This window comes from Scyliorhinus canicula, chromosome 11 (assembly GCF_902713615.1).
Source record: "Scyliorhinus canicula chromosome 11, sScyCan1.1, whole genome shotgun sequence".
Classification (NCBI taxonomy): Eukaryota; Metazoa; Chordata; class Chondrichthyes; order Carcharhiniformes; family Scyliorhinidae; genus Scyliorhinus; species Scyliorhinus canicula.
In genome coordinates, this window is record NC_052156.1 from 123,615,177 (window position 1) to 123,638,565 (window position 23,389).

Here is a 23,389-nt window from a genome sequence, read left to right on the forward strand (position 1 = left end):
CAACTTTTGAGGTTTCTGAACTGCAGTTCAAGCTTTCTTTAAATGTATACTCCAAGTACTCAGACATTAGCAAGAACATCAGAACTAGGCCATATGATCCAATCAATAAGATCATAGCTGAATATCTGCGTTAGTGCTGCTTTCCCACTCTATTGCAATATCCCTTGTCTTAGTCCCCAAATACCATCAATCTCAGTCTTGAATACACTCATCAATTGAATATCCATAGCCATCTGGTGTACAGAATACAAAGATTCATAGCCCTATTAGTGAAGGCAATTACCTCATCACAGTCTTAATTAGCTTTATCTATTTAAATGGTGGACCCATTATCTTGAGTTGACTCCAGTTCTAGACTCTGACGGAGTCATCTACCCTTTCAAGCCCACTAAAAATGTTATACATTTCACTGAGATTACCACTTCTCATGCTTCTAAACACCAGAGAATATTGACCTTCTTTTCGGGCATGTTTTCCGGCGTGACCGGTGCATGTGTGGGTAGTGTAGGCATGTGTTTGTCAGCTTTGCACATGTGTGGCCCGGGACCCGTAATTCTCCGGCTGTTTTGATTTGATTTGATTTGATTTATTGTCACATGTACCGAAGTACAGTGAAAAGTATTTTTCTGCAGCCGAGGGAACGTACACAGTACGTACATAGTAGGCTAAGGAATAATCGACAGAGAACATTGACAAATGGCAATATTGACAAACAGTGATTGGTTACACTGCGGAACAAAGGGCCAAACAAAGCAAAGACATGAGCAAGAGCAGCATAGGGCGTCGTGAATAGTGTTATTACAGGGAAAGATCAGTCCAAGGGGGAGTCGTTGAGGAGTCTTGTAGCTGTGGGGAAGAAGCTGTTCCTGTCTGGATGTGCGGGTCTTCAGACTTCTGTACCTGCTGCCTGATGGAAGGGTCTGGAAGAAGGCAAAGCCTGGGTGGGAGGGGTATCTGATAATGCTGTCTGCCTTCCTGAGGCAGTGGGAGGTGTATAGAGAATTAATGTGGGGATGGCAAGCTTGTGTGATGCGTTGGGCTGAGTTCACCACACTCTGCAGTTTCTAGCGATCTTGAACCGAGCAGTTGCCATACCAAGCTGTGATGCAGCCGGATAGGATGCTCTCTATGGCACATCTGTAAACGTTTGTGAGAGTCAATGCAGACATGCCAAATTTCTTTAGCTTCCGTAGCTTTCCATGCATTCCGTGGGTGTTTCACGCGATTCCGGTACCGGTAAGGGTTTCGCGATGATTTTCCCATCGTGAAAAGCCACGGATCCTCCGTTGGTTTCGGCACTTAGCCTCAGGAATGGAGAATCCAGCCCCAGGTGTATTTTGTGAATTAAAAACAACTCCCTAAGGCACCACATGCGAGTGTGTCCCCATCCGATTTAACTCTTCTCGTGAGCGGTCACTGATTGATCTATTCCCACGGTTTGCCTTGAATGCCTGCAGCTTTTAATTTAACTAATAGCCTTTGGTGTGGAACTTTCTCAAAAGCCTGTAGTCGTTTGATGGTTAAAACAGCTGAAATTCTGCCTTTCTACTGATAGAATTGTTAATGTGGTAATGTAGCAGCACTGCCGAGAGAACATAAAAACATAATTCTTCTCGACATTAGACAGTATTCCCCTATTTAGAGCAGTTGCCAATGCAGGAACCTGTTACCAGTCTAATACGACATGACTTAATTTCCCAGGCACCATAAAGTACGAATCAGACACAATAGTCTTACTATTCTTGTTCGTGCTCTGACCGTAAAAGGTCAGGTTGAGATTGATCACATTTCAAGATAACACTTCAATTATAAATTAAAGGAAGGAAAGAGTAAACATTACTTTTAAGCTGCGCAATAAAATGTGTGGAGAAATGCTCCTCTAAGATTTACTACAGAATAGCAGTGGATTGGCTGCGATAATGTTGAGCGTAGTCTGACATCCTGTCCAAATGGTGTTTCAGACAGGAGGGGGTTTAATTTAAACAGCTCTGATCTCTACTCTCACCGCCCATCTGTAACGAGACAGGTGTTTTGATTTGCTTCCTCCTTTATAACTGATGGTGGTGTTTCCGAACCCCTCAGATTTGGTGTGATACAGTTTTCTACTAATAAACCCACAGGTAAGATGCACTCAATTCACGAGAGTGGGGTTGCTACGTTACCTCTTCTGCACTCATTCAGCAAAAGAGGGATAAAGAAAGAAAGATTTACAGGCAAAAACCACAGAGAAAATAATTTTTGTTCCATATGTGTCCAGAATCAAAGTCCAGTGAGGTGTTGCTTCACAGAGGTCAGCAGACTGAAAATTGGTGCGGTTATAATTCTCATTCCCAATGCAGTTGACTTCGCATGACAAAATAGGCATACAGAAATTATTAATTTTCATGGTACAGAAGTTCCAGTACAAACCGGAGAGGCAGTGATACAGTGATATTGTCACTGGACTAGTAATCCAGAGGCCCTGAGGACTGCTCTGGGGACCCAGGTTCAAATCCCAGCACTGCAGATGGTGAAATTTGAATTCAATAAAAATCTGGAATTAATATGCTAAATCATTGTCAATTGTTGTGAAAACCCATCTGGTTCATGAGTGTTCTTCATTCAGAGAAGGTGTCCTTGCCTCTCCTTCCCATAACAATGTGGTTGGCTCTTAACTGCTCTCACTTGAAGGGCAATTAGGAATGAGTCAGCCAGCGACACCCAAATCCTATAAACAATCTTAAAGTGCAGGCTAGGTATTCAATCTGGGCAGAGTCCCTTTTCTATGTTGCTGCTCCCAGATGGTAAAATGGCGGATGAGGTTTTACCAGTACAGCAAGGCAATATTAGAAGTTACACAAGCTGGAGGATACCACGTCACATGGCTCCCACTTCTTCCTCTGCTGGGTTCAACCATTAATACTTGAAAGGAAGGTTGTGGAGTCCTTGTCTTAGTAGGCTTTGGTTGGCCAGGCCTGGTTTATGAAATGCTGATGATCTTTGCATCGTTCCCTTTGGATTTGATCTCTGCAACCCAGAGAGCCCATTAGTTTCTCTTCAGAGAAGTTCTTTTTGTTTGACAGTTATAGGCAGTCATAGCCTCAACCATTTTGAAAGGAATTCAGTTTTTAAATATAAGAAATTAGCTATGGGAATATCTATATATATTTTACAAAAATATATAATGTGAGGTCTCAGTCCTCTGTCAGTGGAAATATACTATACGTAGCATTGATATTATGAGACCTCCTCAGAAATAACAAGAATTAATTTAAGTGACATTATGGGCAGGTTCTCTGGCCTCGCTGCTGGTGGCGGAATTCTCTGTTCCTTCCTTCCTTGGAATTCCCATTGAAGCTACCCAATGCTGCCGGGAAATCCAAGTGCGGGGGGCACAGCCGGCGTGACCAGAGATCTCCACTGCCAGCGAACGGCCTAGAATTCCGGCCTATATCTCGCAACACCAAGAGTAATTGGTGCAGTTGTATTTACATTTGCTGCGTTGGACATTATGTTTTCAACTATTCTTCTCTCTAATTAATTTTGTAGCTTTGTGGAGCACAAGGGAATTTATCCTGTGATGAAGATCGATGTGGAGGAGCTCTATGTCGTGACAGGTTTGGAAATAAAGTATGTGGTGCCCCAAACTGTACCGGAGCTCTGTCAGAGGCAAACGCTGCAAAAAACCTAACTGATGATACAAGAGACCAGATGAACGATCTCTTAGGAAAATTGCAGAACACAATAAGCAGGGTAACCATATTTCATAGTTACAACATTTTTTCAAAAGAACTATTCCAATTAGATTGCTTATGCCTAGAAATTCAGAATGGCTTTAACTTTGCATACTAGTAAACTAACTTTCTTTTTTTTCCCTAGATTGACTCCCTCAGAAACATGGCAGAGGAAACCAAGGAAAAGGCAATCAAATTGTCCCATGAGGTAAACAAGACCAAGGATGCAATTGAAAAGGAAAAGCAAGAAAGCAAAGCCACAATCAATAAAGTGAAAGAGTTTCTCACAGGTACACAGTCATTTTCCTTCCCTGTTGCCACCTTTATTGTACTTTCTTCCCAGAAAGAAGACTCATTTGATATGACAGGCAACTGGTACCTCCTGGACCTGTAGCCCAGTAAACAATCAAGGGAGAAGGAGAAAGAGAAAATTGCAGAAGAAAAGTTGGCAAGGAGGACAAACAAGCTGAATTTGATGAGGGGAAAGAACAATTGCAGAGATAATCCAACCTGATAAAGGAAAATTTGGCTCCGAAACTGCTGCAGGCTTAGAAAAGTCATGCCAAGAGAGACCAAGGGCGGGATTCTTTTATTCCGGAGCCTTTTATGCCGGAGTCAACAGGACCCAAGGAGCAGCGATCCTGTGCTGCACAGGGGGCCAGCACAGCACTGGAGAGACTCACGCTGCTCCAGCTGCCGATACCGGTGTCAGAACGGGCGCCGCGGGTCCGCGCATGCGCACTACATCCAGCGCAAGTTCACGCATGCGCGCTATGGCCGGCGCCAATTCACGCATGCCCATGGATTGCCTTCTTGCGCCAGCCCCAACGCAACAAGCCGGAGAGCTACAGGTGCCCGGCGCGAAGGAACATGGGTCCCCACCAGGATAAGCCCGCCCGCCAATCAGCAGGCCCCGATCGTGAGTCAGGCCATTGTGGAGCCCCCCCCCCCTCCGGCCCCGGGGTCGGATATCCCCTCCCCCCACCAGGCCACCCCCGCAACGTGAATGCCGAGGTCCCGCCGGGTAGGACCACATGTGAACGGCGCCGGCGGTACTCAGCCTATCTCGGCGGGCACTCAGCCCATCGCGTGGAGAATCGCTGGGGGGGAGCGGCACGTAGAGCAGCCCCCGATTGCTGCCAGTGGCACTGCTTCTCCAGTGACCAGAGAATCAGCGGACCGTGAATCGCGCCCAAACACCCCCCCCCCCCCCCCCTCCCCCCACACACACACACACACACCGATTTTCCAGCTATTCTGAAGTTTTACAACCCAATTTTTTATGCCTGTGCAGTGGCTGGAGAAAGTGAGGCAACTTTGCCTTTGAAGGTTTAATGTGACAAGAAATGTTCATGATTTAAGTGTGCAGAGTTATGAAATCAAAGGACTGAACATCAAAAGAGTTGGTGGGGAACACATCCCCAACACTGCCTGCTGAAAAATGATGAGTGTTAATTGACCATAAGACGGGGCATCCACCCCTCGCTCGGGAGAATGTCCCACCTTGGACATTTGCCTGGGAATTCCGTCACAAATGAATGGCATGCTGCCGAGAAATACGCAACTGGGGTACCGGAGAATCCGGGCCTACATACCAGAAAGCAGGTGACCAAGTAGATGTAAGGAGCAGGATTCTCCCACCCCCGCCGGCTGCCGAATTCTCCGGCGCCGGGGATTTGGCAGGGGCGGGAATCGCGCCGCGCTGGTCAGCAGCTGCTGGCAACACCCCCCCAGCAATTCTGCGGCCCGCGATGGGCAGAGTGGCCGCCCGTTTTTGGCCAGTCCCGCCGGCGTATGTTACCCCAGGTATTTGCCGGTGGGACCTGGCTGCGCGGGCGGCCTCCAGGGTCCTCGGGGGGAGGGGGGGGGCGGGGGGATCTGGCCCCGGGAGGTGCCCCCACGGTGGCCTGGCCTGCAATCAAGGCCCACCGATCCGTGGGCGGGCCAGTGCTTTGGGGCACTCTATTGTTCCACGTCGACCTCTGTGGTCCTCCACCATGGCCGATGCGGAGATGAACCCCCCCCCAGCGCATGTGCTGGGATGATGCCAACACACGCTGGCGCTCCCGCGCATGCGCCAACTCACGCCGGTTGGCGGAGGCCCTTCGGCGCCAGTTGGCGTGGCGCCAAGCCCCTTCCCCGCCGTCCGGCGCAGCGCAAACCACTCCAGCGCCAGCCTAGCCCCTGAAGGCGCGTAGGATTCCACACCTTTGGGGCGGCCCGACGCCAGAGTGGTTCACGCCACTCCTCAGCGCCAGAGTTGCCCATCCCGCCAATTCACGCAGAATCCCACCCAAGGAGTCTCTTGGGGAAAGAGGGTAGGTAGGTCCTGGGAGTTTGTGACGAGGACTATTGGGGTCTCACGAGATAGGCCAGTAAAATGGAGATCTAGACGTCACCAAGCCTTAAGGATAGGGCGTCCCCAGTCAGAAGGGGCCTTCTGATGGAAGTTGTGAGTACTCTAAATTTAGACTACCCAATTCATTTTTTCCAATTAAGGGGAATTTTTAACATCGTCAATCCACCTAGCCTGCACATCTTTGGGTTGTGGGGGCGAAACCCATGCAAACTCTACACGGACAGTGACCCAGAGCCAGGATCGAACCTGGGACCTAAGCACCGTGAAGCAGCAGTGCTACTCACTGCGCCACCGTGCTGTCCTGTCCCTGCAATTTCATGACACACCTAAAATCTGACCAGGGAGGGAACGTAAAATTTGGACCGAAGGGTTTAATGGGCTCCATGGTATTTCATTTTCCATGTTCAATCATAGTAACAATCTTGCACCTGTCGGGAGAGCAGACAGCGCCATGAGCACAAAACAGCGCGAGGCCAGTAAGCCAGAATCTCACCAGTGAGCTCTCATTTGCTGAATCTCTCCGTCAGTGACCTAACGAGGTTCCCGCCCAGGAAGGTCGGGAACATAATTTCAATCAATTTTACTATAATTAGCGTGGTGGCGCAGTGGGTTAGCATTGCTGCCTCACTGCGCTGAGGTCCCAGGTTCGATCCCGGCTCTGGGTCACTGTCCGTGTGGAGTTTGCACATTCTCCCCGTGTTTGCGTGGATTTCGCCCCCACAACCCAAAGATATGCAGGCTAGGTGGATTGGCCAAGCTAAATTGCCCCTTAATCGGAAAAAAATTAATTGGGTACTCTAAATTTATGAAAAATAAATAATTAGCGGGATTTCCTGACATATCTTCCACATTTGGAATTCCACCCCCCACTATCATCCCTGCTTCCACTACTTCCTCCGGCAGTGAGTTCCAGGCACTCACTACCCTCTGTGTAAAAAACGTGCCTCGTACATCTCCTCTAAACCTTGCCCCTCGCACCCTTAAACTTATGCCCCCTAGCAATTGACCCCTCCACCCTGGGAAAAAGTATCTGCCTATCCATTCTGTCTATGCCCCTCATAATTACGTAGCGTCCCCCGTGCCCATGGGGGTGGGGCATCTCCGTGTGCTTGTGTGGGGTGGTTCCTGTTTTACCATTCCGGTTTCTCCAGCCCTGTCCCACCAGCATGCCATCTCTTGATACTTTGTGCACAGAATGCTGGATTATCTGGCGAGGAACATCGGCTGTGCAGCCTACGGAGCTGCAAGCCGGGTTTTGCACCTCAGCCAGCACTCTGTGCACAAGATGGAAAATTCCACCCTCTGTTCCTGAGGATTTATCCAATTTTCAAAATTGCATTGTCTTACAATTGGCAAGCCTGGCCTATAACAGTCGGTGCGTCAGTCATTATACCATAGTACATCAGCTCAGTTTGTAATAATTACACCAAAAAGGGGCAGCACGGTGGCACAGTGGTTAGCATTGCTGCCTACGGCGCTGAGGACCCGGGTTCGAATCCCGGCCCTGGGTCACTATCTGTGTGGAGTTTGCACATTCTCCCCGTGTTTGCGTGGGTTTCACCCCCACAACCCAAAAGATGTGCAGGATAGGTGGATTGGACACGCTAAATTGCCCCTTAATTGGAAAAAATTGGGCACTCTAAATTTTAAAAAAAAATTTTTTAAAAATAATTACACCAAAAATAGGCACCGACCAAATTGGTCTTCAAAATACAAGACGTGACAGCATGCGCTTATGATCATAGCGATGATAATTCTACGAAAGGTTGTTTGACAAATGTGTCCTTTACTTTTTTTTTGCACTTTCTCTTTCGATTCAAGCCAACAGTGTTTCTTCTGAAGACCTTGAAAACATTGCGAACTATGTTCTTTCCATCAAAATACCTATTACTCCTGAGGAAGTGAAAAACAAAAGCAAACAAATTCAGGACATTCTTTCCGAAATTAAAGACCTGGATAAAGCACTTGAAAAACTGAACAGTCGCTCCGAAGAAGCAAAGATGCTTTTGAAACGTGCAATTAAAGCAGAGTACGTAGGGTTTTACTTAAATAACCTGCATTGTGTTAATTATTATTCTGTAATGTACTGGTGACAGTTTACAGCCCCTTGCACTCCACTTTTTATTTAGAATATTCCTCTACAACAAACTGGTTAAATATTCCCCAGGTTGTCCCATCCCAATCTTAACTACGACCAAAAGAGAGGAAAGAATCTGTGACTTTATTTTGTTATCCCATGATCAAACCCGTGTGCACTGATATTTTTGAATGGGATGCGGAACTAGTTAAAAGCTATCCCAGTTGGCCTGTTACCCATTTAGATTGACGTGTCGTGTGTGCAAAATTGTGCATCTTCACATAGCCAGTATAAGTATATCAACAATGAAAACAACAATTTTCAGTCTTGTCATTTTAATGTAGAAAATGTCTTAAATGTGTTTAATTGAAGCAGGAATGAATGCTACTTGTGGAGGAGTTCGGAGCCATGATTGAAAGCATTATCAATTTTATTTTTAATTATTCCAATTAAGGGGCAATTTAGGTTGTGGGAATGAGACCCATGCATTATAATTCTTATGGCAAACAATTCTCATTTGGTCCCAGCTTCCAATGGGTTCCCTCTTACTTACTTTTCTAGTTGGTAGCCTCCGATCCCAGAACGGACTTTCACCGTGAAGGTTATGCTATAGATTCCTTCCTCTTGTTTCAGGCGAGGCAAATCTGCCAGTATCTTGTAAATCACCTTGAACGTGGGTTTCAGTCCCACCTGCAAGGTCATACCTGTGTTCTACATGGTGAACAGAATAACATTTTCTCTTCTTCACGTCCAGGCCAGGCTATTTCTATTGCCTGCTCTCTTTGCCTCTCAGATGGCTGCAGACCACACAAGACAAAAATCTTGTCTGTTTGTGATATTCATGGATTCATAGGGAAGCCTGCAACCTGATCTCAGCAATGGCTTCCTCTACCTCTTCCCCATGGCAACATCTACTTATTGTAGACTCAGAAACTGCTGTCATTCTCTCAAAGCATATATACCTTGCTTCTTCTTCTCAGTAAAATAAGCTGAGCTCTCCTTTGAGCTCTCCTTTGACCTCTAACAATTAAATCTCCCAGACTTACTGCCAGATTCACTGCAGAACAGGTCACATAATCCCTTTCCTCTCCCCTAAATTTAAAGGTACTGTCCCAAAATATAATAATCCTGTAAACCAAAAGAAATAATCCTAAAACATAATAATCATGTATGCCTCACAATAGATTATTTTTAAATTTAGTGTACACAATTTTTTTCCAATTAAGGGGTAATTTAGTGTGGCCAATCTACCTACCCTGCCCATCTTTGGGTTTGTGGGGGTGAGACCAATGCAGATATGGGGAGAATGTGCAAACTCCACACGGACAGTGAGCCGGAGCTGGGGTTGAACCGGGGTCCTCAGCGCCGTGAGGCAGCAGTGCTAACCACTGCGCTACTGTGCTGCCCTATATGCCTCACAATAGTAATGGGCCACAAATAATGCAGCACCCAATGAATGCGCTACCTCACCAATTATCTCACGATGATTGAATTTAACAGACATGAGTCTTATTCAGCTGCTTCCTGGCTTGCTTATGGCATAATGCCATCTGAATTCAAGATCTGTATAACATTGTTTTAACATTAGCTATTGGACATAAATCTATTTACATTTGAAAAGTGTCCTTGTGTGTTAACCTGCCTTCCAATTCCAATTCTCTTCCTGCACACAATGGTGTACTAAGGCAGACCTTTGTCTGCTTCCCCATAGCTAGTAAGTCAAGTAACAGGTCGCTATTCTGTCACACAGGGGCTTATAGCTTGAAGGGCGCCACTCCACATCAACGGTAGCTGACCAGGAGTCTTTCCCACTTTTAACACCAGCCGTTATCGTGTTTGGAAAGATTTGCAAGTTAATAAATTCAACCTGTTTGACCGCGTCACGATTGACTTGCCTTCGTAAATCAATACTGTGGTAAATCTTATATGTGAATTCTTAGGAACGCGACTCAAAGGATCCCCAGCCCAAAGCAACTAAAGAAAGACCTGGACGATATTAAAGACATCCAAAAGAATGTCGAAGACACAGTGCAGAAGATCACTGATAACCTAAATGATGTGCAGACTAAGATTTCACAGGTAAACGTGCAGGATCTTAATTCTGATTAAAAGTTTTAATTTATAACTTTGAAATCCAGATATTTCAGAGATGCTGGATTTCTTTATCGATATGCCTGGTAATCTTGAATTTGCCTTAATCCTGTTGGATCATATTAAACATTTAATATTATATTTTTCCTTCTGTTTTCATTTCAGAAGTGATAGCTTGAATGGATTACGACAGGCAATAGAGATGACACTTGGTTAAGATACTTATAAAATGATGTGACCCTGTCAAAAGGACTTGAATGATATTATGAACCATAAACTGAAATGCAACAGTGTCATCTTGCTTGTGTACATTCCCAATTTCTTTTTAAGGTATAGGTCAGGGTTTGTTCCCCCAATATGGGGCGAGAATGGAGGTGGACAGTGGCATTTCAGGCTGCAGGTGTGCTGATTTGCTGGCACCGTCTGCCTCCAAGCTATTCTGGGGAAGAGCATTGTGGAATCAGAACAGCTCCCCACCCGAAAGCTGGTCTTCCAACTTCGAAAGCCCACCCACAGTGCCTAATTGGGCAGCGAAAGTGCCCTCTGGCCACAAATTGAACAATTTAGATAAAATCACTGTCAGGTGCCTACGCCTAACATAATGCAGAGTCAAGGCCCCTGTTTGACCTCACATTGGGTTATAATCCAAAATATAAGATGCTGCCCATAGTGTCTAGTTTCCAATTTTGCGTTATCGTTTGAAGGATTCATTTTACATTAGCTTCACACAAAGCTGCCATGGCAGCAAGTTTGAAAGAGGCAATTTCTATAGAAGGCAGATTGTTTGATAACTGCTGAGAAAGGGAAAAGCATTTGTCAAGAGACTGTTTTGTCCATTACAGGTGTTAAACTTTGTTCTGCAGTTAATCATTTTTCATGTGTCTGAAAGAACTGTGTAGATTAATATAGACCACAGAGGAATTATTGCTCAAGTCATTAAGTGTAGCAATATCATAACAAGTCCTTTCGAATGCATTTGCAGTGAGATTACATATATCAATCGCCTCCCAACAGTTTAAAAAATTGATTTTTGTTTGTATATCCGTCACTTTTTAACTGGTGCACTTTTTTAACATGGATGTTACAAGGACAACCCTCTAGACACCTGGCATGAATGCCATATCCAAAGACGTTTGAAAAATTAAGGCCAGAGTTGAGGTCAGAGAGAAAGAAAACTTGCATTTATATAGCACCTTTCATGACTCCCAAACACCTCAATGTGACTTGCAGCCAACGAAGCACTTTAGGAGTCACACAGCAAAATCCTAAAAACAGCAATGTGATGATGACCAGTTAATCTGTTTTTGTGATGTATTTTGGAGGCTAAATAATAGTATTGTGATCCTCAGACAGGCCAATAACTTTCAAAACGAGATAAAAATTTCTCAGTGACCAACACAAATGAATCACAAATCAATATTTCATGTCTTAAGACTTTTATTTAACAAACAAAAGTCAACATCAATTAAATATTTCTGAAGAGTAAACTACAGAAAAGGTGTTCCTCAATAACATCTTAACACAACCAAAAACTAAGTTGCATCTTTATACAACAGCACATTCTCAGCAGATATGTATCCTTGTATTTAAAGTTCCAAATGTCGCCTGTCAATTCAACAGGTTCTCACCTCCCTGTCTTACCAGGGTAAATTTGCCAGAGTCCTTTTAAACAAAGTCCCCTTCACCAATCTTCTGAGCATACTTGAATGAATCTCCAGTTGCAAGTCATCCACTGGTGATTATTTCGTCTCCAACTCTCCCAATAAGCTTTGTTCCTGCAAACAAGGATTCAACTATCACAACCACTCTACCTGGGTGATTAACCCCAAAACAATCCTTTTCTTCTGCCTCAGTGACAGTTAAGGAACGGTCATCGAGTTCCAAGTCAGGATGGTGTGTGGCTTGGTGGAAAGTTGCAGGTGGTGGAGATCCCTAGTATTTTCTGCCTATGATCTTCTGGTGGTCGAGATTCGACGTTTGGAAGCTGCTGTCAAAGGAGTCTTGCTGAGGGCAGCACGGTGGCGCAGTGGTTAGCACAGCTGCCTCACGGCGCTGAGGTCCCAGGTTCGACCCCCTCTCTGGGTCACTGTCTGTGTGGAGTTTGCACATTCTCCCCGTGCCTGCGTGGGTTTCACCCCACAACCCAAAAATGTGCAGAGTAGGTGGATTGGCGACGCTAAATTGCCCCTTAATTGGAAAAAATTATCGGGTGATCTAAATTTTTTTTTTAAAGGAGACTTGCTGAGTTGCTGCAGTATATCTGGTACGTTGTGCTACCACTATGCATCAGCGGTGGCAGGAGTGATTGTTTAAGATGGTGGATGTGGGCGCCAATCAGATGGGTTACTTTGTTCTGGATGGTGTCAAGCTTCTCAAGTGTTGGTGGAGCTGCACTCTTCCAGGCAAGTGGAAAGTATTCCGTCACACTCCTGACCTTGTAGATGTGGACAAGCTTTGTGGAGTCAGGAGGTGAGTTCCATGCTGCAAAATACCTCAACTCTGACCTGCTCTTGTAGCCACAGTGTTTATATGGCTGATTCAGTTCAGTTTCTAGTCAATGGCAACCCCCAGTGAGTTGACTGTGGAGGGATTCAGTGATGGTAATGTTATTGAATGTCAAGGGGCGTTGGTTAGATTCTCTCTTGTTGGAGGTGGCCATTGCCTGGCATTTGTGTGGCATGAGTGTTACTTACCACCTATCAGCCAAGCCTGAAGAGTGTCCATGTTTTGCTGCATATAGATACAAAATGCTTCAGTATCTGGTGCTGAATATTTTGCAATAATCAAAAAACAAGCTGACTTCTGATGGAGGGAAGGTCATTGATGAAGCAACTGAAGATGGTTGGGCCTAAGACAGTACCCTGAGGAACTCCTGCGGAAACTCGGGACTGAAAAGATTCACTTCCAACCAACCACAACCACCTTCCTTTGTGCTATATATGACTGCAACGAGTTGAGATCTCTCTACCTAATTCCCATTAACTCCAGTTTTGCTCAGACTCCTTGACACCACACAGCTGCCTTGATATCAAGGACAGTCACTTTCACCTTCCTCAGCTGTTTTTGTCCATGTTTGAATTAAGGCTGTAAATGAGGGCAGAAGCTGAATGGACTTGGTGGATCACAACTGGGGATCAGTGAGCAGGTTATTGCTGAGTAAATTCTGCTTGGTAGCACTGTCACGGAATCCATTAAACACTTTACTGATAATTGAGAGTAGATTGGTGCGGTGGTAATTTGTCCTGCTTTTTGTGGACAGGACACAATTGGACCATTTCCCACATTGCTGGGTAGATGCCAATGTTGTAGCTGTAGTGAACAGCTTGGCTAGGGGCATGGCAAGTTCCGGAGCGCAGGTCTTCTGTACTATTGCCAGAATATTGTCAGGGCCCATTGCCTTTTCAGTATCAGTGCTTTCAGCCAGTTCTTGATATCACATGGAGGGAATCAAATTGGCTGAAAACTAGAATCTGTGATTCTGGGGACCTCAGGAAGGAGTCTATTACCCTCTTATAGTGGTCCTAACATCAGACAGAATGCCAAACCCACCTGCTCTTCTTTGAAATGGCGTCAAAGGATCTTTTACTGGCAATTGAAAGGACAGATGGAGTGTTAGTTTAGAGCCTCTCCCAAAAGGCAGCACCTCCAACCATACAGCACTCCTTCAATACTTCATTGGAGTGTTATCCTTGGTTTTCCAACTCAAATTCTGGAGGGGAACTTGAACCCACATCCTTCTAACTCACAGGCAAGAGTGCTTTAGTCACCGCAGACAAGTCCAAGGTAAGTGGATAAAAGAAACCAGATTCATTATGAAGTAATAGTAAGTACAAGACTTCAGATCCCAGCCGGGTCTGAGGTGTCGGTTTCACACCTGGCTGGCCTTTATATTACAGGTGATGAGAGTCCCCTGGACCCCCTCACCCCTCACCGGGGGAGCTCCTACTCAATTGATTAACAACTATTTCTTCTCTCCCAGAATTCTACAATGTCCTTTCCAATTTAAGTTGCACCATTTTCTTTCAGTATTCCTCATTTGTAGTTATCCTCAACCTATCCAAGTGCACATATCCTTCGCCTACATTGCTCCACTTCCTCTTCCATACTCTTCTTTGAAAACCAAAGCAAAATATTCATTTAGTATTTGTTGCTCCTTCATCCTGCAAAATATTCATTTTCCATTTATAATCACTTTCTCCCTTTCTATATGATGTTTTTACTTTTTGTGGTTGTTTTTTTTAGAAATTTAGAGTACCCAATTATTTTTTCCAATTAAGGGGCAATTTAGCGTGGCCAATCCACCTATCCTGCACATCTTTTGGGTTGTGGGGGTGAAACCCACGCAGACACGGGGAGAATGTGCAAACTTCACACGGACAGTGACCCAGAGCCAGGATTCGAACCCGGGTCCTCAGTGCCGTAGGCAGCAATGCTAACCACCGTGCCACCGTGCTGCCCCTACCTTTTGTGTTATTAAAGTCCATGATCATTTAACCTTCAAGTGACCTGTCAGTATTTGGTCAAGGCCTTTCTTAGCATTTCAGATACTTTTATTTCCCTTCCAAATGTCCCATACGACGGATGATTTTCTTTTGAATATCCACCCTGGCATTGTCATACACCCTTTTTAATTTGGATGTCTTACAAGATCAAAACGTAATGCCAGCAAATAAAGGATCAATAACTTGTCATTTTCCTTGACTTACAACATTCAGGCTTTCATATTTTAACCTCCTCTTGACAGGCTGACAGGAAAATCAAGTCAAGTTTTGACAAACTGATGGATTTAATGAACAGTGTTACAAAGTTACAAAATCAAGTTGAAGACTTGGAAAACAAGATCAGTAACAACAAGAATGTATCTAAAATGGTAAAGAAGCAAGCGAGTGAAGCAAAGACTCACGCTGAGGAAGCTGAACAAGTAATTATTTTAATCTTGTATTTCTGAAAGTATCGTGCAATTGCTTTACTAGCTACTCATGATTCCTACATGGAGTAGTTGCGGTGACCCACTATGATGTATTTAACGGGAAGCTAGATAGACACATGAGAGGAAAAGGAACAATAAGAAACGTTGATCAGGTTAGGTGAAGAAGAGCGGTAGGTGTGTGTGGAGCATATACACCAGCATGGACTTAATGGGCCACGCGGCATTTTTACATTCTGTAGGTAATATGTAATACTGTGAGTAAAAATTTAAAATATTATGATGCTTGTTATCATAACTACTAGTTGGTGTGTCAGGAAACTACCAACAATCAACAATTCTTGATGCAAAATCCACGTGGTACAACAGGTCAGAACATTTTATTTTCACTTCTGGGGCCTTGGTTCAAACCAGACCAATGAGAATCACATTTTCCTCAGTCATTCAATTTCCACAGAGTTATATTGCACTATGAATGGAAAGCTAAATTTCACACATACAAACAATCACGGGTCTATCCAACTAGTTGCACACATAAATGTGATGCCTTGACCCCAGTTCACAAAATCTCTTCTTCTTGGGCAGTCCCTCAGTGTCGAGGATGACTTGCTTGCACTCCGGGGAGACGAGTTCTGCGGTGGCTGAATAGTTCTATCCTGAATCCACAGACTCTGCCACAGGTTTGGCAGGCGGTGCTTGATGAGGTGGGTGGGTGGGATGATCTGTATTCTGTGCTATCCTTCCACTGTTTACGCTTGGCTCCTCCCTACGGCGTTCAAGGTGATTGGCACAATATACAAAATGCAGAGATGTATGATAACCATTGGGGCAAAGAAGTCAGAAATCCCGGACACATGGAAATACTGACTGAGTTCACACAGGAGGCTACCATCTTTTTCTTCTGTTTACCATATAATAAATTAGACCAATAGACCGGCTGACTGCTGGGCAGATAAACCAGCCTTACCTGAATAGTTAACGCCATTTTTGCTTTCAAGGAAAGGGAGGGAAAAGAGAGGGGGAAAAGGAGGGGTTGGGAAGGAAGGGAGAGGAGGAGGGAAGGGGTAGGGGAATAGTGCAGGGGAACAGGGGAGGGAAAGAGGGGATGGGCAGGGAAGCGGTAAAAGAAGGGGAGGGGGACAATAAGAGGGTTTTGGGACACGATAAGGAGTGTGATGGGTGAGAAGGGGTAAAAGAGGAGGGAGCGTGCAGTTGTGGGTGTTGTGGGGGGGAACCCTAAACACTGCGTACATAATCAGCTGGGACTTATGAAAATGTTGGCTATATATTGTCATATGAGGGTCCCTTTAAGAAAAGTGTGTTTTATCAAATGGCTGCAGTGATGTCATTATGTGGGTGGAGCTGGGCTGTGATTCTGTCTTTTACTTTGGCTTTGAGCTGGAAGCTGCTTCGTGGCTCTGGGTTTTTTGGTTTTGTTTTCAGTTGGGAGCTACATTCAAACAAAGAAGGTGTATTTTTGGTCTCTCTCTCTGCATGCTAAAGAATGTCTCCAGACCACTTGGTAACTTCAAAGTAATTCCTGTTTTCAGTAAGGAATTCAAACCTACTGTTCTGTAGAAAAAAGGGGGCGCAATTCACCGCTGCCCAGGCCGGTTGGAAGAATAGCGGGAGGGCCTCCCGACATTTTTTGCGCCCTCCTGCTATTCTCCCCCCCCCCCACCCCCCACCCACATCACGAATCGCCGCTCGCTGTTTTTTACGACGAGCGGCGATTCTCCGCAGCCGATGGGCCGAGCAGCCGGGCTTTTACGCCCTTTTTTTCACGGCAGCAAACACACCTGCTTGCTGCCGTCGTAGAAATGGGTGCTGGATGCCCGTTTGGGGCATCCAGAGGCCCGTTTGGGGCGGGAGCACCACCGTTGTGCTCGGGAGGGGACAGGCCCGCGATCGGTGCCCACCGATCGTCGGGCCTGCGTCCAAAAGGGACGCACTATTTCCCCTCCACCGCCCGATAAGATCAAGCCGCCACATCATGTCGGGCGGCGGTGGAGAAATGCGGAACCATGCATGCGCGGGTTCCGTCAATGGCGTGATGACGTCACCCGCGGGTTGGAGCCAGCTCCAACCTGCGCGTGCGTGGCTGCTGTCATACAGACGCCAGCCGCACGTCATCTTGGCGTGCGGCCTTAACGACGGTCGTTAAGGCCGCGACGCCGTGATTCCTGGGGTCCCGCTCCTAGCCCCGATGGGGGGGTAGAATCGGGTCCCAGGAACGGGCGTGAAGGCTGCCGTGAAACACGGCCAGTTTCATGGCAGCCTTTACGACTCTCCGCATTTGCGGAGAATCTCGCCCAGGGTGTTTGGCTTATGGATGTTGTTAGGAAAGTTATTAAGGGTTACCTATTGAGTACTGTATCTTTGGGGGGGTATTTGTGTTGGTAGTTGATGAGATATTTTCTGTGTGTTTATAAAACGCTACCTGGATTCATAGAATAAACATTGTTTTGTTTAAAAATACTTAAGATCTCTGTTACATAACACCTGGAAAGTGGGCCCTTGTACTCCTCATAACCAAAATCTATTAAAAGTTGTAGGTCAGGTGAACTCCATGATATACTTTGGTGTTCTCTAAACCCTGGCCCATAACAATATATAGTGATATTTTGTTGTAACCATTGCATAATAATAACCTTTTTTAGCATCACAAGTAGGTTTCCATTAACACTGCAATGAAGTTACTGTGAAAGTCCCCTAGTCCGGCACCTGTTCTCACAGAGGGAGAATTCAGAATGTCCAAATTAAGTAACAAGCATGTATTTTGCGACTTGCGGGAAGAAACCGGACCACCCGGAGGAAACCCACACAGACACGGGGAGAACATGCAGACTCCACACAGACAGTAGCCCAAGCCCGGAATCGAACCCGGGTCCCTGGCGTTGTGAAGCAACATCACTAACTACTGTGCTACCATGCCACCCTGCAGGATGGCAATTGATGGCCATGATGTAGCAAGTATGGCTGAGAGTGAAAATGATTGCTAGAGTGAAAATATAATCGAATGATAGGCAGAGAATTGCTTCTGAGGGAAGGTGATATAAAATAATGACAAAATGATTGCAACTGAGAACAATTGACACCAAATGACGGCAACGTGATTGTGTGCAGTTGATGTCAAAGGAAAGCTAGTGAAAGAAAATGATGTGAAATTATATGAAAAAGTCTGGGTCGGGGCCCAGAACTGGGGACCAGTCCCAGCAATCGGTGAAGAATAATGTTTGGAGATCAGGAAGGTTAGTCTCTGACAATCGGGAGAGAGTGGAAGATTGGGCATTGGCTCGCGTGGGGCACGGGGTTGCCGTGGGAACCAGTTTGGTGCATTTGGTCAATCCTGGCAGCGAAGAGAGACAATGGTGAGAAAAAGCCAAAACATTCCAATAACAACAACAGGGATGGGCAGCACGGTGGCCTAGTGGTTAACACAGCTGCCTCACGGTGCTGAGGTCCCAGGTTCGATCCCGGCCCTGGGTCACTGTCCGTGTGGAGTTTGCACATTCTCCCCGTGTCTGCGTGGGTTTCGCCCCCATAACCCAAAAATGTGCAGAGTAGGTGGATTGGCCACGCTAAATTGCCCCTTAATTGGAAAAAATAATTGGGTAATCTAAATTTATTAAAAAAAAAAAAAAATTTTAAAAAACAACAACAGGGAAACACTTATCTTCTGCAAAGGGCTGCTCCCATCTCCTTTTAGCGTCTAGGTTTCCCAAAACCTGCACATTGGCTGTACAACTTAAATAATGCTGCCAACTACCATGGAAACATGTGATATAAATATTGGAATAAAGTGCCCACTCTCTCCAAAGCAGGACATATGCACAACATGTTGTCCACTGTTGTAAAAATGGTGGTTGGTGACAGACTGGAGATCCAGTCCCCAATGTTAATCCTTCTGCCATTCATTTTGGGTCTGGCTAATATCAAAGTGTATCACAATACCCTCCCCTCACCATCCAAAAACATGTGATTGCCCTGAAAGAGGTGAAAACAGGTAAAAACACAGGTCAATTTGTGGGGGAAATATCGGGAAATTCCTCCTCCACTCCTCTAGGTTATCAAAACTAGTGAGATTGTCACTCTGGCCCCAGTCATGTGCTATAGTATCTACCTTTTGTATGAGGTGATATGTTAACCAACCATAATAAGACCAGCTCTCCAAAGGAATTTAACCAACCTTGGTCCTCCACACAAGTGGCCAGCCAAGCCAAGTATTTATTTGGGAAAAGAAGTATAATAAACCAGATCTGGACTTGTTCAGTGGATCAGGAATCAAAGGTTTAGGGGTCTTGCTCATAATGGAGAGGGCCACAATATCATGGAGATAATGCCATATGAACAGCAAAGGGGTAATAATCAGAGAGACCATTGCATCTTTGGGACAAAAAAGGAGGAAATATTTGATAGGAAGGTGAATATAAGGGGATGAATAGAGAACAGATGGGTGGCATGGTGGCGCAGTGGTTAGTACTGCTGCTTCACGGCGCTGAGGACTCGGGTTCGATCTGGGTCCCGGTTCACTGTCTGTGTGGAGTTTGCACTTTCTCCCCATGTCTGCGTGGGTCTCACCCCCACAACCGAAAAAGATATGCAGGTTAGGTGAATTGGCCACACTAAATTTCCCCTTAATTGGAAAAAAAAGAATTGGACACTCTAAATTTATTTTTTGAAATGAATAGAGAACAGAACTGCCAAATTGACTTCAGATTGCTCGACCAGAGGACTCGCACGGCCATTTTAAGCTGGCTGGAGCCTAAGTGACCTTAAGTTCTATTGTTCTACATTTTTAAACCATTAAAACCTGTTTTATCAATTAACGTATTTTGTTTTCACAGTTAAACAGATTTTTTTTCTCTCTGTTGCTTATATTACCTGATTTGTTTGAAGATAATTTTATGCTTTCATCACTGAAGGACTTTCAAAAAATGAACGAAGCTTACACAAAGTTAAGCAAAATCAATGTGCAAGAAATTCCAGATGATGGAAAACAAAAAGCAGAACAATTACAACAAGAGGCTGCTGACCTGGCAAAAGACCTGGAAGATAAACTAAAACGAGTTACAGGTACAGAAATAGGGTGGGATATATGTTTGATTGGTGTGGAGTCCAGCCTCTTCATTGTTGTGCAGTTGTTTTATTAATTTAATAATCATGATTTTTGGGAAAAAATATGGCATAAGCTGTGGAAATGTACAACATGGGCTTTGCTGAGAGTTCAATTGACACCAACGTAGTTAGAATTTTCAGCCATCTTCTACTCGCACAACTAGGGATGGACAGTAGGTGCTAGCCTTGCCAGCAAGGCCCACATCCCAAGGATTCCTGTAGAAAAAAGTCTCTCATTGTAGTGTAAGCATCTGGCACATGTAGGGCGGGATTCTCCCAACGGGAGTCTAAGTGCCGACGCCGGAGTAAAAACTGGAGTGTTTTACTCCGGCGTCGGCGCCCGTTCCCAGACCCCTATTCTGGGGCCTCCGTGGGACTGGCAGGGGCGAGGTGCGATTTGCAGGGATGGGGCCGCGTAAAAAACATGCCATCCTGCGCATGCGCGGGAACTTCTTACGCCAACATGGGGTTGGTGTTCAGAGGCCAGCCACGGCGGTACGTGGGCAGACTGCATCGGAGGCCCCCCCGGTGAAGGAGACCCCTCTCTCTCCACACCCCCCCCCCCCCCCCCCCCCCCCACAGGCCGCCCAGGGTGACAGAGCCGGCAGGACGCTGTCGTGTTGGAGCGGCCATTCGGCCCATCCGGGCCGGAGAATCGGTGGCCCCGCCAATTTCAGCAGCCAGCGCCACGCCAAACGCGCCGGCTCAAATGGCATCGATTCTCCGCATCTCGGAGAATCGCACGCCAGCGTCGGGGCATCGTGGCGCGGTTGCTCCGATTCTCCAGCCCGGCGCGGGGCTCGGAGAATTGCCCCCGTACAGTTAATGCGGGACTGAGTACAGTACCATCCACATAGTGATGTAGGAGAGCACATGACCCACACCCAGGGTCATCTTAGTGTTGGACAGAGTCATGTGTACTATCAAGCATGGGGGCAGCTCCGAGCTTGCACCCTTTACTGTATATTTGAAGTTCTTAGTCAGTTAATCTTCACACGACTATGAGGACTTCTTCAGACCTATTGAACTGTAACCAACACCCTACAACATGCTAGCAGGTTGAAGATGGTCAAACTAGCAGTTACTGGCAGCAGTTCCAACCTACATTTGACTGTTCATGATTGTTCACCATGACTAGAAGCTTCCCACCACACATAAAGTTTGAATCGAATCAAATGAGCTTTAAAAAGCATGCGAACGCCAATTTTCGCGCCAGTTGATTGGGATAGTTGGCCATTTTGTTTCTTAAAGCAGAAGATAAGGAGCCATTGATCCAGGCAGAGGGCTTCAAAAGAGTTAACTACCTAAGTGTAAGGATTCCTAGATGAAGAATGGACCCTGAATGACAGGGTCTGGAGAAGCTCAGGCTAAATGAGGGGTAAATTGTACGTCTGCAAGATGCATTTTGATTGCTGCAGAACTGCTCACTATTTCTGGGAATCCCATTGTTCTGTCAAATTACAGCTGTATTTGCTCCTTCCCTCAGGGTCTTTCTAAGCTGTTGTGTGGAATGATGCAGGCAGTGCTGAGAGCATAATGTAAAAGTGTCTTCAGTAGATGATTGAGGCTTTCACAGCACGTTTATTAAACCTCATTAACTAATCATAAAAGTAAGAACAACACACAAAATTGGATGTACAGGATTTCCAAAGATTCCAGCTATCCTGATGCAACGATGCAGGCACCATCTGAAATCCCCCCCCCCCCCCCCCCCCCACCTATTGTAAATAGTGATGTAATGATAGCTGATTTTGTTTTCTGCACTTACAGACCTGGAGAAGAAGATACAAGACGGGAATAAGAAAATAATGGAGACGACAGATTATTTGTCTAGTCTCGAACAAAATGTGACCGCTATTAGAAAGGAATTTGAGGACAAGGTCAGCTTCTACACTGACTGTCAATCATAGGAAACTCCAACCTTGTTGTACCTTAATATTATCACTTATTCTTTGTAACTTTTAAAATTAAAATTTTGCATCCATATAAAGTGTATATATTTTTTAATGCTAGCAATGTAGAAGCGTGATAGTTTGTAAAGTTAGTATTATGTTTTGCTGTCCACAGTCAAATCACCTTCAATTTTTTAATATAAACTGAGCTGATTTATATTGCCTCCATGCTTATTCATTCAAAATGACTAGTTTGCATTTTGAAAATTGTAATAAAAACAATGATTTTGAGCACAACTGCGAGTATTTAATTACATATCTTTGCCAATCCACCATATGCTGAGTCACAAGAAGAAACCGCTCCCTAGTGTCATGTGAGAATACCTTTAAGAAATGGGTGTTTATCAAATAGCTGCAGTGATGTCAGAGTGTGGGAGGAGCTGGGCTATCTCTTTACTTTTACTTTCATTTTTGAGCTGGCAGCTACAGTGTGTGTTTAGTTCATTTTCAGAGTTGAAGCTGCATCCAGCCAAACAAGGTGTAATGTTGATCTCTCGCTGCATGAAAAGAATGTCTTCAGATCACTTGCTAATTTAAAAGTGATACCTGCTCTCAGTAGAGAATTTAAATCTGCTGTCTTTGTTAAAGAGGGTATTTGTCTTATGGATGTTGCTAGGGGGCAGCACGGTGGCACAGTGGTTAGCATTGCTGCCTATGGCGCTGAGGACCCAGGTTCGAATCCCGGCCCTGGGTCACTGTCCGTGTGGAGTTTGCACATTCTCCCCGTGTTTGCGTGGGTTTCACCCCCACAACCCAAAGATGTGCAGGATAGGTAGATTGGTCACGCTAAATTGCCCCTTAATTGGAAAAAATGATTTGGGCACTCTAAATTTTTATTTTTTTTTAAATGGATGTTGCTAGGAAAGATTACGGGTTACTTATAGAGTATTATATTCTGTGGGGGAATATTTGAGTTGATAGTTGCTAAGATGTTGACTCTGTGTTTATAAAATGTTAACTGCATTCATAGAATAAACATTGTTTTGTTTTAAAAGTACTTTAGATCTCTGTTGCATCACACTTGTAGAGTGGGCCGTGTGCTCCCCATACCACAATCTAATAAACGTTGTGGGTCAGGTGAACTCCATGATACACTTTGGGGTTCTCTAAACCTTGGCCCATAACACAACCACATCATTATCTCTACCTTTG

The 23,389-nt window shown here is 45.3% G+C and overlaps 1 protein-coding gene across 1 annotated transcript in view; it reads left to right on the forward strand.

Annotated features, from left to right (window-relative positions):
• LOC119973347 (laminin subunit beta-4-like) overlaps positions 1-22,474 on the forward strand; it is a 163,850-nt gene extending 141,376 nt beyond the window's left edge. The window contains 7 exon segments of the mRNA XM_038811282.1: positions 3,529-3,732; positions 3,859-4,003; positions 7,894-8,101; positions 10,090-10,228; positions 14,985-15,161; positions 20,093-20,243; positions 22,056-22,474. Coding sequence (XP_038667210.1) covers positions 3,529-3,732; positions 3,859-4,003; positions 7,894-8,101; positions 10,090-10,228; positions 14,985-15,161; positions 20,093-20,243; positions 22,056-22,195 — 1,164 coding nt within the window. The 3' untranslated portion in view covers positions 22,196-22,474.
• Positions 22,475-23,389: the final 915 nt, after the last annotated feature.